Raw genomic sequence first — 18364 nt, 5'->3', positions numbered from 1 at the left:
TGCTACTAGGCGCACGAGATCGGCATACCAAGGACGCCGAGGCCAATCTGGAGCGATGAGAATCATCGGGATCCCCTCGGCCCCCACTGTGCGGAACAGCCGAGGAATCAACTTCAATGGTATACTGACCCCACGGGACCACGAACGCGTCCACCCAGGGATCTCTGGACCTGGCCACAAACCTCAACACCTTGCGGTTGAGACGAGAGGCCAGGAGAGCCACATCCGGAGTGCCCCAACTCCTGCAAAGGAGTTGAAACCCCTCCGGATGCAACGACCATTCCCCTTGGTCCAGCATCTGGCGACTCAGGTGGTCTGCCTGCCAGTATTCTACGTCCGGAATGTAGACGGCCAACAGAGCCAGAAGGAGAGGGAGACTTGAGGGAAAGAATCTGTTCGGTGGATAGGAGAGAAACTACCCCGAAGAGACCACCTCAGAGACCCACTGGTCAGAGAGCTGTGAACCTGCGAAGCCGCCCCCCCCCCCACCCATGAGTCGGGCGGGGGCAAGACTTCATGCAGTGGCGGGCTTGGATGCCGGCTTGTTCGGCTTATGCACCCAGGGAAGTTTCTGTCCCCCAGCTGAGCCTTTGTCCCCCTGGGAGGGTTTACCTGTGGGCCCCGACTGTTGATAATACCGCTTCCACGTGGGGAAAGAAGGACCCGGCTTACGGCGGGGCTCCTTTCCCTTAGATGACTGAGGGAGAAGAGTGCTCTTACCCCCAGTGACATCCTTGATAATGTTGTCCAGCGAGGAAGCAAAAAGCCTCCCACCTTTGAAGGGTAAATCTGCCAGGGCTCTTTTAGAAGCTTGGACAGCAGACCAGCATTTTAGCCAAATCAGGCGGCGCAAAACCATAGTCGAAACAGAAGCTCTGGATATCAAGGTGGCTGCATCCAGTGTAGCATCACAGACAGACAAGGCCCTGGGCCAGCTGGTCCACCAACCTAATAGCTTCGGGAGGGAGTTGGTGCTCCTCCACAGTCTGGTGCAAAATCTTTGCCCATTCAGTGAGTGTTTGAGACACCAGGGTTGCGGCCACAATAGGCCACAGGGCAGACCCCAGCATGGTAAACATGGAGCGGGTCAGTGCGTCGGACCTCCCATCAGTCTGGTCCTTGAAGGCAGTGGTCTACTACCGGAGGAGAGGCCCATTTTTTTTCAAGAGGCTCTCCTCAAAGGGGTACAAAACCGCCAGGCGCTGAGAAACTACAAAAGCCTTCTGCGGCGGCTTTTCCAATCCCTTATCAATAAATTTGTCAAAAAGGGGACATAAGGAAAAACCTTCACAGAGTGGTTTGTTTGACCCAAAAAAGACAGAGGCCTCAGAGGATGCCCCAGTAGCACTATACAACTTAAGGGAGTCCCTTACAGCATTGATAAGCGCACTGACAAGTGTCCTGTACTGACCCAGGTGAGGAGTCTTCCTCACAAGCAAGGTCCTGGTCCACATCCTCAGACACAGAACCAGGGACCTGAGCCACAGCCAGGTCCTGGTCCGAGTCAGCATTCCCCGGGGGATGGCTGGGGCGTTTTTTACCCCCCTTACGCCGCTTCCATCCTGGCAACAAATGATTCCCGACAAAGTGTCCATGGGAACCGCAGGTGCAGGGGCACCAGCTGCCACCTAATTCATGTTTGGGGAAGAAGAACCAGATACTGACTCCATCCAGACAGCTCTCAGGAACCTATTCAGACCTGAATAAAAGCCCACCCTCCTGCTGCGCTGACTGGGGGGGGGGGGTTACCCAGGGGACTCACCAACCACAGGAGGAGACTGTTCAGCGCTGCCGTCCATACTCAGTACACAGCGTGTCTTGAGAGGAAAAATCTGCGATGTAACCGCAAGGAGATCCGTGCTGCACGCCGTAGAAGTCAGCACTAGAGGTCAAAACCACCTCCAAGATGGCCACCTCAAATAGAGCAAGACATGGCCACAGTAAAATGGCCGACCGCAATAGCTAGCTGTGCCAAAGCGCAGCAACAAAATGGCCGTCAATGGGATTTCCAATGTAAACAAGAAAACTACAATACAATGGCGCCTGCAAAATAATGGTGAAACGCCGCAACGAGGATGAGAAGTCCTAATGGGGCCTTTCAGTGGCAAAAATACCCCCAAAGAATAGACAGCAGACACCCCACAATCCCCTGGTGAGGAGCTTCCCACGGGTCCACCCCTGCAATAGCATAGCAGCAGAGGGAAAAAAATGACAGAGCACAGGGAAGGGAGGATAGGAGAAACCCCCGGAATGCCCAGCCGTACTGACCCGCCGACGCAGGAAGGTCTGTACTTACCCGTCCATACGAGGACCCACTGACGCATTCCTGACAGGCATACAACCGCGTTAGAGTAGCGGTCGGCCCAGTCCACTGTGAGTGAGACAGCACCACAGCCCAGTCATATGTGGACCCTGGAGCAAAAGCTCACCGGCCACCCCAGGAGTCATGGGGTATGTCGTGGCAGACCAAGCCTCTCTGTAATGGTGAGCTCACAAAGAAAAAAAAAAAAAAATAGTGGGAGAAAGCCGTGAACTTCACTATCTCAGCGCTATGGAGCAAACAAAGAACTTAAAACAGATTAAAATGACCCAATGTTACAATTTGCCATTCAAATACATACAATCAGCAGCCGCTTAAAATACATACAAACAAACTTGGTAAAATATCAACAAGACAAAGATTGTTCACTAAAAGCAGCGCTAGTTGTCACTATTCAAAATTGTGACCCCCCTTTCCTATAGAAGTCCATAATAGAAAAAAAAAACGATTCTGAGCGACAGGTGTGTGTCAGAGTCCAGTGAGAAAGATGTTAATGGGATGTGGTGTGCTCTCCACTGCAGATAACCTCCACAAAGTACACTCCACTGAAGATTGCTTTCACCGTGTCTCACTCTCCCCTTAAGGGTTTCTACTCACCAGATAGCTGAGATTAACAGGCACTGCATCGACCATTCCTCCTCCACCTCCAAACTATGACCGATCCATGGGGCAATCCCCACAAAAGGGTCCTCTCTCTAGCCAAAAAGTCACATTAACATCTTTCTCACTGGACTGACACTCCTGTTCCTCGGAATCTTTTTTTTCCCTCTTATGGGCTTCTATAGGAAAGAGGGGGTCACAATTTTGAATAGTGACAACTAGCGCTGCTTTTAGTGAATAATATTTTTCTTGTTGATATTTTACCAATTTTGTTTAATGGTGAGCTCACGCTCGCTGGCCGGACTGAGGAGACTACAGGGATCTATAATATCCAGCCTCTCAGCCGACAGTTGATTGAGAATCTTCAAAGAAGAAAAAAAAAAAATGAAACATTTTCTCAGGGCGCTGGGCCCAAAGGGACTCCTTTGCTAGGCAGAAAAAAAAAAAAAATACAAAAAAAAGGATTTGGGTTGGAAGAAGCCTCTACCCCTTTGTCCAAACGTACCTAACCAAGGCCCCAAGCCCAATATTTCCGCCTGGACCAATACTTTGACCCATCTCTGCCTCTTGCATTTTTATGGACCATCTCACTGCCTTGCCTGTTTAGTGACCACGTCTGTTTGGCACCAAAAAAAATAAAAAAATAAAAAAAAAGGGATTTGTTTGTACTCACCGTAAAATCCTTTTCTGTCATCCATGGACGGACATAGCCTTCTCAAGTCTTGAAGAGTGGGTTATGTTCCTGTTCATAGGAGATTACTAGGCAGAACATGTTAAAGTAACATGTATTTAAATATCTAACAGAGTTGAACAGCCCTGCCCAGGGGGCGGTCCCTCCAGCCTCAGCTCAAACCTAAAAAGGAGGGGTGGGTGCTGTGTCCGTCCATGGACGGATTTTACAGTGAGTGCAAAAAAAAAAAAAAAATGTATTTTATATATATATATATATATATATATATATATATATATATATATATATATATATATATATATATATATATATATATATAAATAATCCCATTTTCTCTTATCGTCCATGGATGGACACAGCCTTCTCATGTCTTGACAAGTGGGACGTCCCCAAGCAGTGTCAAAAAAACGAGGGGTGGGAACAATATCAGTAAAAACAAACAACTTCACCAAAAACAAGCAGAGCTCCTTAACAGAGGAGGTGCAACCTTAAACAGCTGCCTGCAAAACCTTGCGGCCGAAAGAAGCATTTGAAGCTGCACTCACATCAACCCTGTAAAATTTGGAAAAAGTGTGAATGGATGACCAAGTCGCCACCTTACACACCTGTGAGACAGACGCTTGATGTCGGAAAGCCCATGAAGAATTAATTGCCCTGGTCGAATGTGCTGTGACCGGAAAGGGGGGGGCGCACGCCCCTTAAGAGCATAGGCCTGTACGACGGTCTGCCTGATCCACTGAGAAATGGTGGGCGACGAGACCGCCAGGCCCTTTTGTGGACCGGACACAAAAAGTGAGTCAGATCTCGGAAATGGAGTCGTAGCAGACAGGTACACACGTAAAGTGCAGACGACATCTAAAGTATGTAGCGCAACCTCCTTAGGATGTGCAGGCCGAAGACACAAGGACAGAAGTACAATGTCCTCATTCAGGTGAAAGGCCAAAACCACCTTCGGAAGAAAAGGAAGGTTGTGGGCGCAACACCGCCTTATCCTTATGGAGGATCAAGTATGGCGACTTGCAAGACAAGGCCGCCAACTCAGAAACACGTCTGGCAGAAGTAATGGCCACCAAAAAGGCCACCTTCTGAGTAAGTGTCGAGAGGGGGAGTATATGATGAACCCCCTGCACAAAGGTACCCACTAGAGAATGGGCCGCTGAAAGAACACAGCCAAGCTGAAATCTGTCCCTTAACCACTTGCCCACCAGGTAAATTCTGGCACTTCTCTCCTTCATGTGAAAATCACAATTTTTTTGCTAGAAAATTAATCAGAACCCCCAAACATTATATATTTTTTTTTAGCAGACATCCTAGGGAATAAAATGGCAGTCATTGCAATACTTTTTGTCACACCGTATTTGCGCAGCGGTCTTACAAGCGCACTTTTTTTGGATAAAAATCACTTTTTTGAATTAAAAAATAAAACAATACATTTTGCCCAATTTTTTTATATATTGTGAAAGAATGTTACGCCGAGTAAAATGATACCCAACATGTCACGCTTAAAAATTGCGCCCGCTCGTGGCATGGCGTCAAACTTTTACCCTTAAAAATCTCGATAGGCGACGTTTAAAAAATTCTACAGGTTGCATTTTTTGAGTTGCAGAGTAGGTCTAGGGCTAGAATTATTGCTCTCACTCTAACGATCGCGGCGATACCTCACTTGTGTGGTTTGAATACCGTTTTCATATGCGGGCGCTACTCGCGTATGCGTTTGCTTCTGCGCGCGAGCTCGTCGGGACGGGGCGCTTTAAAAAAAATTTTTTTGGTTTTCTTATTTATTTTTATTTAGTTTTATAATTTTTTACACTGAAAAAAAAAAAAAAATAAAATTGATCACTTTTATTCCTATTACAAGGAATGTAAACATCCCTTGTAATAGAAAAAAGCATGACAGGTCCTCTTAAATATGAGATCTGGGGTCAAAAAGACCTCAGATCTCATAATTAGACTTAAATGCAAAAAAAAAAAAAAAAAATTAAAAAAGTCATTTTTTCAAATGACAAAAAAAAAAAATGTTTCTTTAAGAGGCTGGGCGGGACTGACGTTTTGACGTCACTTCCGCCCAGCAGAGCTAGGAGGACGGGTGAAGGAGATTTCTCCTTCAGTCCCGTCCCCGCTCAGCTGCCGGACACATCCGATCCCCTCCGCCGCTACCGACGGCTCCGGTAAGCGGCGGAGGGCGCGGGAGAGCGGCGGGAGGGGGGGGGCCCCTCTCCCGCCACCGATAACGGCGATCTCGCAGCGAATCCGCCGCGGAGACCGCCGTTATCGTGTACACCACCGCCCCCTGAAAAGATGAATATCTCGGTTGTGGCAGCAGCTGCTGCCGTTATCGAGATATTCAACTTCAAAAAGAGGACGTCTTTTTGACATGGGGCGGTGGTCAAGAGGTTAATGGTGCTTAAGGCAAGTTTCTGATCCACTCCACGCTGTAAAAACAGCAGAAACCTGGAAACAGAATACGTCCGTGGACACCACCCCATCTCTTCGCACAAAGATGTAGAGCCTTCCAGGTGCGATGGTAGATCTTCCTGGAAGACTTCCGTGCCCTCAGCATGGTTGAGATGACAGAGTCCGAAAGACCCTGGTCCCTTAATATCTGGCTTTCAATAGCCATGCCGTTAAAGCCAGCGACTGTAAAGCAGGATGAAGTATGGGACCTTGAGACAGAAGGTCCTCCCGCATTGGCAGCCGCCAGGGTACATCTGCCACCAAGGCCAGTCTGGAGCGATTAGAATCATCGGGATTCCCTCGATCTCCACTCTCTGCAGCCGGGAAAGCAACTTCAGTGGGGGAAAGGCATAAGTTAGCAGATACTGACCCCACGGGGCCACCAACGCTTCTGCCCAGGGATCTCTGGAACTGGCCATGAACCTCGACACCTTGCGGTTGAGACGAGAGGCCAGGAGATCTACATCCGGTGTTCCCCATCTCCTGCAAAGGAGTTGAAACACCTCCGGATGCAATGACATTCTCCCTGGTCCAGCACCTGGCGACTCAGGTGGTATGCCTGTCAGTGTTCTACGCCCGGATCGTAGACAACCGACGCGTTTTTTTCTGCCCACTGCAGGATGTGAGCGACCTCGGACGCTGCCTCTCTACACAGCGTGTGCTGTGAGGTAGAAGTCTCAGGAGATATGTGCTGCGCTCCATATAGAAAGCCAGCACTAGAGGCCAAAATCTGACTGTACAATCTCTGTACAAATTTCCTTACCAAAACTTTGGAATAGGACGACTCACCTGAAGAATATATTCAATTGGTATTAAATTAGACAAGCCCTTGATGGTAGATCTAAAAAGGAGATTGTACAATAAGATTGAACAGAAAGTGAGTAGAAATAAAACAAGAGGTAATGTAGTAATTAAGGAGATGTAGTTCAGACTAATAATACACATCTATACTGTGATGCAGCAAGCCAATGCATGATGGGAGATGACCTATAGGAACCAAAAAAAGCATTTTCCACTTGAAAACCAGGAATATTTCTCACACCTTCGTTTAAATGTAAAAAAAATCTATTTTTGCTACATTACTACTTAAACCCCCAATACAAAAAAAATAAGCAGAGGCATTAGAGAATAAAATGGTGGGTGTTACATTTTTTTATGTCACACGGTATTCACGCAGCAGTTTTTCCAAACACAATATCCAGTTGTTTGGAAAGGTATACAAGATGATGATATTACGCCAAGTAAATAAACATGTCACGCTTTAAAATTGCACACTTCATATTATCCATAGGCAACGTTTTAGAAGCCTTTACAAGTTAACACTTGAGATTTACAAAAGTGTTGTGCGATTGCAGTTTACATACTGGCGCAGGACCAAGTTCACCTTTGCCCACAAGCACTTTTTTTTTTAAACTGTACCTTTATTTATTATCACCTTTTTAAGCAATAGGTAGTGACAGGTCCTCTTTACTGAGAAATCTGAGGTCTATTAGACCACAGACCTCTCCTCTTAAAAGCTTTGGATCATTAGACAATTAGTATGATCCAATGGTTTTGTCAAACCAGTATGGTTTACAAATCAGCAAAACTGTAAGTGACTCGTCTGACAACAGAGATGATCAGGGCCGTTCGAGCTCTATGGTCAGCTGCCAATTCCGCCGGCTGCAGTCCCGTGTTTGTATCATACCAAATCGTGTTATGATCTTAAGCTTTCAAGGCCAGAGGAGAGATCTTGGGGTCTAATAGACCACAGATCTCTCAGTAAAGAGGACCTGTCACTATCCCATTGCCATCACAAGGAAATGTTACATTTGCTTGTGATAAAAAAAAAAAAAAAAAAGAAGGACAGAAGATTTGTAAAGCTAAAGTGGTAACCTGCAAAGGCTTTTAAAACAGCACCTATGGAGAATATGTAGAATGCATTAAGGTAAAGAACCGAGCCTTTAACTTCTTGTCGACCAGCCGCCGCAGTTTTTTTGGGCCACTAGGGGCGTGCACACGCCGCCTGAGGCCCACTCACCGCCGCAGCGAGTGCCCGGGGGGCACAATAACCGATGGGTACCCACGTTAGCTCGTAAAAAGAGCGAGAACCGGGATCTGTATGTAAAAACACACAGATCCCGGTTCTTTCAGGGGAGAGGAGAAAGTAGAATAGGGTGGGAATATAGATGCTGTCCTGAAAGGTTCCTGGAAATACTGTTGGCTGTCACCTTCCAGGACAGCTACTTGAGAGGATAAGCAAGATACTATACCTTAGGGAGGGACAACAGCCTGAAGCACTTTCCTACTCTATAATGTTTGACAAACGCATGAGCAGACGACAGCTTTAGAAATTTCTTCCCATGATGCCCCCGGTCTCTGTTAATGACGTAGCCATAGATCTTGTTGAATGAGCATGAGGAATACGACCCAACGCTTTGTAAGCTTCACAAATCGCTTCCCTAATCCATCTAGCAATAGAGCTTTGGATTCTTTTTGGGGCCACTGAACAATACTAACAGCTAGGAGGAACTCCTAAACCCACTAGATTTCACCAAGTAAAGCAGCAGACATCTCTTTACATCTAAAAACTAAATCTTTCCTCCTCCGCATTCTTGGGAGAGGAACAGAAACTAGGAAGGACTACTTCCTGGGACCTATGAAAGTTAGGATCAGGCTTAATCACTACCCTGTCCCCTAAAATCCTCAGGAATGGGTCTTTACAGGAAAGGGACTGTATATTAGAAATCCTTCTCCATGACGCAATAGCTAAAAGGAAGGAAATCTTCAAGGAAATCAATTTCAGGGAAGCTTCATGCAAAGGCTCAAAAGGAGCCCTTGTTAAGAGCATTTAACACCAATGGCAGATCCCAAAGAGGCACATGTTTGACGATCCTGGGAGCATGCTTAGATCGGGCTGAAAGGAACCTCCTGATTAAAAGGATCTTCCGCTAGTCTCTTGTCTGAAAATACAGACAGTGCCGACAGAAGGTCCCTTTTCCACTCCTCTGTAAAAAATCCAATACACAGGGAGTGGAAAAAGAATCTAAAACAGATTGCCTTTGCCAGGAAATAAAAGTTTTCCAAACTTCCCCATTGATTCTTCTTGTGACCAACTTGCGGCTGTCCAGGATAGTTTGAATAACTTTCTCTGAACACCCTTTCAACTGTAAGATGCGCCGCTCAGCCTCCAGGCTGTCAAATGGAAGGTCTGAGGGCTTGGATGCAATACTGGTCCCTGATGGAGTAGATGCTTCCGATCTGGTAGGGGCCAGGGAAGATCCACAGAGGGTCTTCCGAGAGGAAAACCAACTTCTCCTGGGCCACCAGGGAGCAATCAGAACCATTTCTGCCCGATCCTGAATAATTGTAAAAAATACATATTAAAAACACACTGACAAATCCACCCCCCCCCCCCCCCCCCCAAAGAAAGCATTGTAAAAAAAAAATAAAACTAGTGAAATATTTAAATTGTAAAATAAAAAAAACTGACACATGACAAAAAAAAAAAAAATTTATCGGTATCGGTGAGAACTTGAAAAAAAAAAAAAAAAAAGTATCGGTACTTGTACTCGGCCTTAAAAAAGTGGTATCAGGACAACCCCATTTTAAAATTAACCTTGTTCTGGAAACCGCGAAAGGGCTTCTTATTTCTTTGAGAAGAAGGGAACCGTTTACTCTTCTCAGAGGAACGAGCTAGGACCTCCACCAAGGAGGAACAGAATAAGAGCTCGCCTTCAAAAGGGATGCCACAGTTTGTTTTTGGAGGTTAGATCACCCTCCCAAGATTTAAGCCAGATAGCCCGTCTGGCTGAATTAATGAGAGCAGTTTAACGGAATCTGCAGCAGCATCAGCCAAGAAGGCAACTGACTTGGCAATGAGTGGGAGAGACTCCCTAATCTCCTCTTTGGGGGTGTCGAATGAAAGAAGATCATCCAGACGCTGAACCCATACGACCAAATTCCTAGCCACACAGGTGGATGCTACAGCTGGACCCAAGGAGAAAGCTGAGGCATCCTAGGCTTTACATAGCAGCAAGGAATTGGCCTGCCTGTCCATTTGATCCGAAGGTTCTCATTACAGTATTAGCCCGGCTCCAAGGACAGTCTATCTCCCTGGGAAGCTGAATCTGTAGGCAGACCATCTCTAGCACACATTTCCAGACTTCAATGAGTGGGCGCTACACCCCAAAATCTTTACCCAACTGGTTCAAATGTGGGGCAAACCCCAAATGGATCCCTTTGCTTATCCAAGCAACTGCAAACTCCCGAGATTTTAGATCCCGGTTCCCGCATCCTCAGACGGAGGGGACGGATGCTCTAGTTATGCCTTGGAACTGTGCCCTAGCCTACCCCTCACCCTCTGATAATGAGATTCCTCTTGAGGCTGCTGAAGGAGAACATGATGGTCATTATGATTCTTGCATTTTGGCTGTGAAGACCCTGGCAGTCCATCTCAGCATACAACAACCAGTACCCCTTCCTGTTTTCCCGCGCCTTCTGATTCAGGGAGACTTCCTGCATCCGTGCAAGCACAGACTGGAGCGGCGAGCATGGCTGTTCAGAGGAGGAAGCGGAATAGCCTAGGATGCTCTTCTACGGTAGTCTCTACTCTATTAGAAGCCAGAAAACCTTCCACAAATCACGTATATGTCAAAGTTTGGGACAAGTTTTCAAATTTCCTGGTGGGACAGGAACTGGATCCTGCTGCGCCTCCACTTTCAGCTGTCCAAGATTTTCTTCAATCAGGATTGGACATGAGCCTTAGCCTGAGCTCACGCAAAGTGCAAGTGTTTGCCATCTCAGCAGTGCCAAAAATCAAATAGCCTGAAGAACCGTTAGTAGTGAAGTTCCGAAAGACTGTCAAAGAAAAAAAAAAAAAAAAAATAAATCAGACCAGACCACCTAGGAAGAGTCTTTCCCCAATGGGATGGGATCTGTCTGTGCTGCTGGACTTTCTGTGTTCATTGTGGGACATTACACAAAATGCAGTTTTTCTGACGGCCATCATTTCATGTAGGAGACTCGGTGAGTGTCTGAACTTCAGGTCCTGGGAGCATCAGAGCATATTACCCTTTTCCCAGATCGAGTGGAACTTTGTCCAGTAGACCATTTTGTACCAAAAGTAGCCACTACATTTCATCAAACAGGTGTCTGGGCTTCACCAAACTTCCCGGAAGAAGATTTTGGCAGACTACATGAGCTGGAGGTTTCAAGAACCTCAACATAATACCTGTCAGCCACCGCTCCCTTCAGATGCTCTGATAAGCCCTTCATAATCCCAGTGGGAAAACATGCAAGCTGGATCGTCAAGCTTATTCACAGAGCAAGAGGGTGTGAACTCTCTTCAACGGTGACTGCACACTCTACCAGGGCGGTAGCAGCCTCATGGGCGGCCCTTTCAAATGTTATGATGGAGACCAAGGAGGAGCTCCAGCGTGTTCACCCACCACCCGTGCAGAGCCCACCATGAAGTCGGTACTGCGCTAATCACAGACAGTGAGACATTTCCCGATCTCTGCAGCCACACATCAGTACAATGTCTCACTGCCTGTGATAAGCGCATCGCCGTGGCGACTTCCTGGCGGGCTCTGCACGTGGGGTGTGCGAACACACCGGAGCTCACCCTTAATTGAGACCATCTGCAGAGCAGCTTCATGGTCATCTTGAAATGCCTTCCTAAGGCATTATAGGGTAGATATGAATGGCTTATCTGTAGGCTCTGGGAGAAGAACAATCATATCTTCTTACATTGTAAATAAAACTAAAATAGTTTAACCACTTCCTGCCCAAGGACGTCATATGACATCCTGGACTTTCAGTGGGGATTTCTGAATGATGCCTGCAGCTACAGGCATCACTATTTTCTGCCAGCAATTCTGTGCACGATAAGAACGAACATAGTGGCAGCTCCACCGATTGATTGTTCTCGTTGATCGTGCTGCCGCCTTTCGGTGCTTCTCCAGGCTCTTCCGTGCCACCGGGGACCTGAAGAAACGATCAGGCGTCACCGGATGAGAAGCATAGAGATGACTGGTGACCGGATGGTCACCAGTCATCTCTATGACCGTCGGAGGCCCGAGCGTGATGTTATGACGTCACTTTATTGACCCCGCATCTCTCCATAAAGAGGACCTGTCACAATATATTCCTATTACAAGGGATGTTTACATCCCTTGTAATAGGAATAAAAGTGATCAAAAAATGTACGTAAAAAAAAAAAAAAAAAAAAAAAAAAAGATTTAACCACTTCCATACCGGGCACTTGCGTACCTTCCTGCCCAAGCCAATTTTCAGCTTTCAGCGCTGTCGCACTTTGAATGACAATTGCGCGGTCATGATACACTGTACCCAATTTTTTTATCATTTTATTTCCACAAATAGAGCTTTCTTTTAGTGGTATTTGATCACCTCTGCAATTTTTTTCCTGCGCAACAACTAAAAAAAAGACAACATTTTGAAAAAAATAAAGTTTATATTTTTTTGTAAATAAGTAAGTTTTCTTCTTCGATTATGTGCACTGATATGGCGGCACTGGTGGGCATCGGTGAGGCGGCACTGATAGGCACTCATAGGCGGCACTGATGGACAATGAGGGGCGGCACTGATGAGATTGCTGGGCATCACTTGTTTATCCCAGTGCCCATGTTGCCAGTCAGTGCCCATTTTTTTTACTGCCCCTTCCCTGGTGGTCCAGCGTGGGCATCCGAGGGGGTTCTACGCTGATAAACAATCAGCGCGAACCCCCCGTCAGGAAAGCTGCCGATCGGCTTTCCTCTACTCACGTCTGTCAGACGCGAGTGAGGAAGAGCCATCAACGGCTCTTCCTGTTTACATCGTGATCAGCCGTGATTGGACACGGCTGATCACGTGGTAAAGAGCCTCCGCCGGAGGCTCTTTACCGAGATCGGAGATGCAGGGTGTCAGACTGACACCCCGCATCACCGATCGCCGCGCCCCCATGGGAAGTGGTTAAAACGTCCCCGGTAGCTTGCAGTCAGAAGCGAACATACACGCAAGTCCCACCCACATATGTAAACTCTGTTCAAACAACACGTGAGGTATCGCCGCGTTCGTTAGAGCGCGAGCAACAGTCCTCTGCAACTCTAAACTGGTAACCTGTAAAAATAAAAATTAAGTGTCGCCTATGGAGATTTAAAAAGCAGAGGTTCCGCCGATTTTTTTTTTAAAGCCAGCAGCTACAAATACTTGCATGTAGGAGAAGAGTACCATAATAGGCCCGGTATGTAAGTGGTTAAGCAGTACCCACCATGTCTGCTAGTTATTTATCACTAGTATGCTGGCGTCAGGAAAACGGAAAATTGTATCAAACCATGGCAGCATACCCACCCTTGTAAAGTATGTGCTTGTTACAGGTACGCACTCTCACTTCTGGCTCAGTTTGCAGCGATGAACTAAGCAGGAAGTTGACCCTCCCCCTTGTTCCCCTGCAGCCTTCTGGGACACATTACAGGTCCCAGAAGACTGCAGCCTATTCGCAAAGCGTGCTTCACGCGTGCACAGTAGGAAACCAGAAGCGAAGCCACAAGGCTTCACTGCCGAAATCCCTTAGTCAGGACCACCCGATTGAAGAATTGGCTCGGGTGAGGCCACCACTAGATGCCTGGTCAGGTAAATGTCCTAATAGTCAGCAGCTTCAGTATTTGTAGCTGCAGACATTTAATTATTTTTTTTTTTTGGGGGGGCTGCAGCTCCTCTTTAAATTACACCTGTCTTACCCGTTTCAGCAAAAATTTTTTACCAGAACTACAGTCTCTCTATTGGGGACACATACTGCAATAAAACAGTTGGGTAGGGGTAGCAGCTTTTCTTAGGTTTTATGGCTTTTAGGCTCTTACTGTGCAGATTACCCCTATCACTTTCAGTGACAATAATATCTCCTCAATGCTTAAATAGCAACATAAGGTTAACATAAACCTTATTATACATTATGTTCATGTTAATCACAGTGACCTCCCAACACATTCTAAAAATACTGATCTCGATTTTCTTTAGGGTCATATACTGTAATCCAGTTTTCCTTTACCTGACTATGAGCAATAATCATGCTTTTGTTTCCCTCTCCGTGGTAGTCCCATTCATTTTCGTCCATCTTCTCCGCTTCCATTACCGGAGTGAACAGTCCGAAATAGTTAGAAGGACAATGCCTGCTCCCGCGAGATATGAAACAGCGAGAAGCTTAAATTACACTATAGAAGACCACCACGTTGTCACAGCCAAATGTGTCTAAGGCGGAACTCCCGGCTGCAAGTCAGCCTGGAAACTACATCTCTACGTCAATTTGAGCCGCCCACATTACCACGCCACGCCTACTCCTAACATTAAGACAGCTGTGATTGGACAGAGAGCAAAGGTAATGGCCATAGAGTTTTGGACAGAGCGGCAACGGTCATAGAGCTGCTGAATGCAGAAAGGGAAGTGTTGTGTTGTGTCATGTGTTGAGGTGTTGAGTGATTTAGCTCCGCGGCGAAAGTTCTTATACGGAAGTAATATGTTTACTTTGGTGAAACGAATAAATTATGCATTGTTTGCAAAAATGTACAAACATCCACGAAATAGCTTGCAAGTTTGTGTTGAGATCTATAGTTATGGAGAAGACGAACGAATCTAACAATAACGAATGGTGGAGATGGGAGAACTTGTGCCCGTTCACAACTCATACCCCTTAAAGGGGTTATAAAGCTTCGTTTTTTATTTTCTAAATAGGTTCCTTTAAGCTAGTGCATTGTTGGTTCACTTACTTTTTCCTTTAATTTCCCTTCTAAATGTTTTTTTTCTTTGTCTGAATTTCTCACTTCCTGTTCCTCCTCCGTAAGGTGTTCTTCAAAAAGCTGTTAAATGACTTTCCAACGCTCAGATGATGGTGGAAAGCTTACTGAGGAGAAACAGGAAGTGAGAAATTCAAACAAAGGGAAATCGAAGGAAAAGGTAAGTGAACCAACAATGCACTAGCTTAAAGGAACCTATTTAGAAAATAAAAGATGAACCTTTACAACCCCTTTAACTTTAGCATGTGAAAAGGGGACGTACTAAACTGCATATTGGGATGATTGGATTATTGGCTGCAATACTGAGAACTCTCACTAGATGTCAGTGCACTTTATACACATATAGGTCCGGATTCACAAAGCACTTACGCCAACGTATTACACGTTACGCCGACGTAAGTGCAAATGTGCGCCGTCGTATCTGTGAGCTGGACCCACAAACAGAGATGCGCCTAAAACCAGGCTACACCCCGCCGACGTATCTTGCTTATGCCAGCGTAGAGTGGGCGCACATTTAGGCTGGGAGCATGGTGCCGCTCCCATTGATTAGTCATTCAAATATGTAAATGAGGGAAATACGGCGATTCATTAACCTGCATGCGCCCGACGCAGGCTACGAGAGGTGCGCGTAAGTTGTACGTCCGGCGTAATGTTAAGCCCCATAAAGGAGGTGTAACTCAGCAGCAGACATGCAAAGGTCTGCACCAGGGAACACAAGCCGGCGTATTTTATGTTGGACGTGTGTCTGGCTGGGAGTAGGTTACATTCATGGCGTACGCATTGCTCCGGCGTATCTTAGGCAGTTGTTCCGACGTGGTTGTGAGCATGCGCAGGGGGATGCGTCCGCGCCACGGCGCATGCGCAGTTCGGTAAACGTACTTGTCTGGTGCTCGGACCATCATTTGCATGGGGTCACACCTCATTTGCATGGGACAAGCCCACTTCCACCTACGCCGGCCTGCGCCTTTGAAACCTACGCCACGCCGACGCAGCGCTGGGAGCACTGGCTTCCTGAATTCCATGCTTGCCTCTCTGCGCTGCGTCGACGTAGCCTACATTGTTTCGCGATACGGCAGCGTAATGTGCGCCCGCTCTCTGTGAATCTGGCCCATATATGGTAATGACTCTGTTGTTTCTCAAAATATGTTATTCTTTCCTGCAGTGCTTGATACAATGTTGCAAGAAGCAGTTGCTAATGTTTAACTGTTCATAGTAAATTATACATAAATAAAGTAAAAATTACATTTGAACTGTTTTTGATAGGAATATGGGTAGAATTATTATTTCTCATAGGGTTTATGGGAGGAATATCATGTTAACTCCTGACAATGAACATATTTAACCTATTACTGATAATATGCATATAATTATTTTTCTAAATGGGAATTTTTCTGTGGAATATTGTTTCTAAAATATACATAGGAATATATTAAAGCGGAGGTCCACCCAATTTTTTTTTTTTAAAGCCAGCAGCTACAAATACTGCCGTTGCCGACTTTAACCACTTAAGGACCCCTTCACGCCGATATACGTCGGCAGAATGGCACGGCTGGGCACATCCACTTACATGTACGTGGCTCTTTAAGCCCAGCCGCGGGGTCGCGCGCGCGCACCGCCGGCGCGCTCCCACGACCCAGTCCGAAGCTCCGTGACCACGGCCGAGGGACTCGCGGACCCGATCGCCGCTGGAGTCCCACGATCGGTCCCTGGAGCTGAAGAACGGGGAAAGCTGTATGTAAACACAGCTTCCCCGTTCTTCACTGTGGCGGCGTCATCAATCGTGTGATCCCTTTTATAGGGATACACAATCGAAGACGTCACACCTACAGCCACCCCCCCCTACAGTTGTAAACACACTTGAGGTCACACATAACCCCATCAGAGCCCCCTGTGGTTAACTCCCAAACTGCAACGGTCATTTTCACAGTAAACAATGCATTTTAAATGCATTTTTTGCTGTGAAAATGACAATGGTCCCAAAAATGTGTCAAAATTGTCCGAAGTGTCCACCATAATGTCGCAGTCATGCAAAAAACGCTGATAGCCGCCATTAGTAGTAAAAAAATAATTAATAAAAATGCAATAAAACTATTTCCTATTTCCCGAGGCGTCTTTCAGGACAGCACCTTGAGATATCATGATCCTCCCACTCCATCAGGAAACACCTTCTTTCATCCTTTTAAAAGGAGGCCCCTCCTTGCACTCCTCAGTTTTTGTGTTTCCTCCTCCGGAGGGAGCATCTTCTTGGGAAGGGTCTGATGTCTCAGGTGCTGCCTGGAAAACGGACTCTTTCCTCTTACCTTTTTTTCAGGGACTGTCCGCTCTCCCGTACCACCCGCGCGGCGGTGATGGTAGTCGGGCTCCTCTCTCTCCCGGTGCTCAGTGGAGCCAGCCTTCGGCGATCGAGAGGTGCCTCGATTTTGCGGGGCGTCGCCTGGTCGCCGGAGAGGCGTGTCATTTCCGGCGCGCCAGGAGGAGGGGTAGGGCGGACGCTGGAGCCTACTTCCGCTTCCTGGTCCGGCGCAGCGGCGCTATTGGAGTCCGGGAAGCGCCGTGGATGCCACAGAGAGCGCTGATTCCTGCGATGGATACTGCAGATGCATCAGCGGTGGAGACAGGCACGGGCACCAGCAGGACCTCGGCGGGAAGCAGCAACGTAAGTCTGTTTTTCCCCAGGGGTGAGGGTTCTCTCCTTTTTGGGATTTCTCTCTCGGTCTCTTCACTTTTTTCCCTCCAGTGGCATGGGGGCCTGTCAGGGCACGGGTGGACACCTTTTGTTTCCTAAGTGCACCTAGGTGAGGGGGGGTCATGTTTGTTTATTGAGACCTGGTCTCATGCTGGATTCCCCTATATTTTTTTCTTCTCTCCCCGTTCCTTTTTTAGGTTAAACCTGAAAAAAAGAGATGCCCTTCTTGTAGGGAGAAAATGGGGGAAAGTTGGAAGAAGCCATGGTGTAAGGCATGTATAGCAGCCTTAGTACAGAAGGAGTCAGCCTCAGTCAGAGAGGAATTGATGGCTTCTGTCAAAGATGAGCTTTTGGCCACCTTTCAGACTATGAGAGAGTCGCTAGCTCCTGTCACCATTTCTCAGCCCTCCACATCACAGTCTTCTCAGGAGACAGGATGGGCTCCTAGGCCCTCTGATAACGAGGGGTCCAGGGATAGCCAGCCTCAGGCCCTCTCTAGTGAGGACTCAGAAAATGAGGAAGAAATAGAGCCTCCCTCAAAATTTAAGTTGTCCCTGGAGGATGTGGATGGCCTCCTCAGGGCTATTTATGCCACTTTAGGTCTCAGCGAAGAGAAGAGGGACTTAAGCCTGCACGATCGCATGTATGCCGGTCTCTGCGAGCCCAAGGGGCGTACATTTCCAGTTCACTCGGTTATCTCCGAAACAATCTTGCGGGAATGGCAGGACCCAGAAAAGAAACCATTTTTTTCTAAATCCCACAAAAGGCGGTTTCCCTTTGGAGAAGATCCATCAGTCGTGTGGAACAAAGTTCCTAAACTCGACGCAGCTTTTTCCCAGGTGTCT

General features: G+C 47.0%; 1 protein-coding gene across 7 annotated transcripts in view; it reads right to left on the bottom strand.

The window, feature by feature from the left end:
* The window catches only part of IPPK (inositol-pentakisphosphate 2-kinase), a 1052241-nt gene extending 1037870 nt beyond the window's left edge, over positions 1-14371 (bottom strand). For 2 of the 7 annotated variants that reach the window (XM_040360985.1, XM_040360986.1), the window contains exon 1: positions 14092-14371. In XM_040360985.1, coding sequence (XP_040216919.1) covers positions 14092-14172 — 81 coding nt within the window. In that variant the 5' untranslated portion in view covers positions 14173-14371. The remainder of the gene's footprint in view (positions 1-14091) is intronic. The other 5 variants (XM_040360979.1, XM_040360983.1, XM_040360982.1 and 2 more) reach the window with 4 other exon arrangements.
* Positions 14372-18364: the final 3993 nt, after the last annotated feature.

The sequence above is a fragment of the Rana temporaria genome, chromosome 7, assembly GCF_905171775.1.
Source record: "Rana temporaria chromosome 7, aRanTem1.1, whole genome shotgun sequence".
Taxonomy (NCBI): Eukaryota; Metazoa; Chordata; class Amphibia; order Anura; family Ranidae; genus Rana; species Rana temporaria.
Note: the sequence above shows the minus strand (reverse complement) of the source record. Positions and strands in the feature narration are given on the sequence as shown.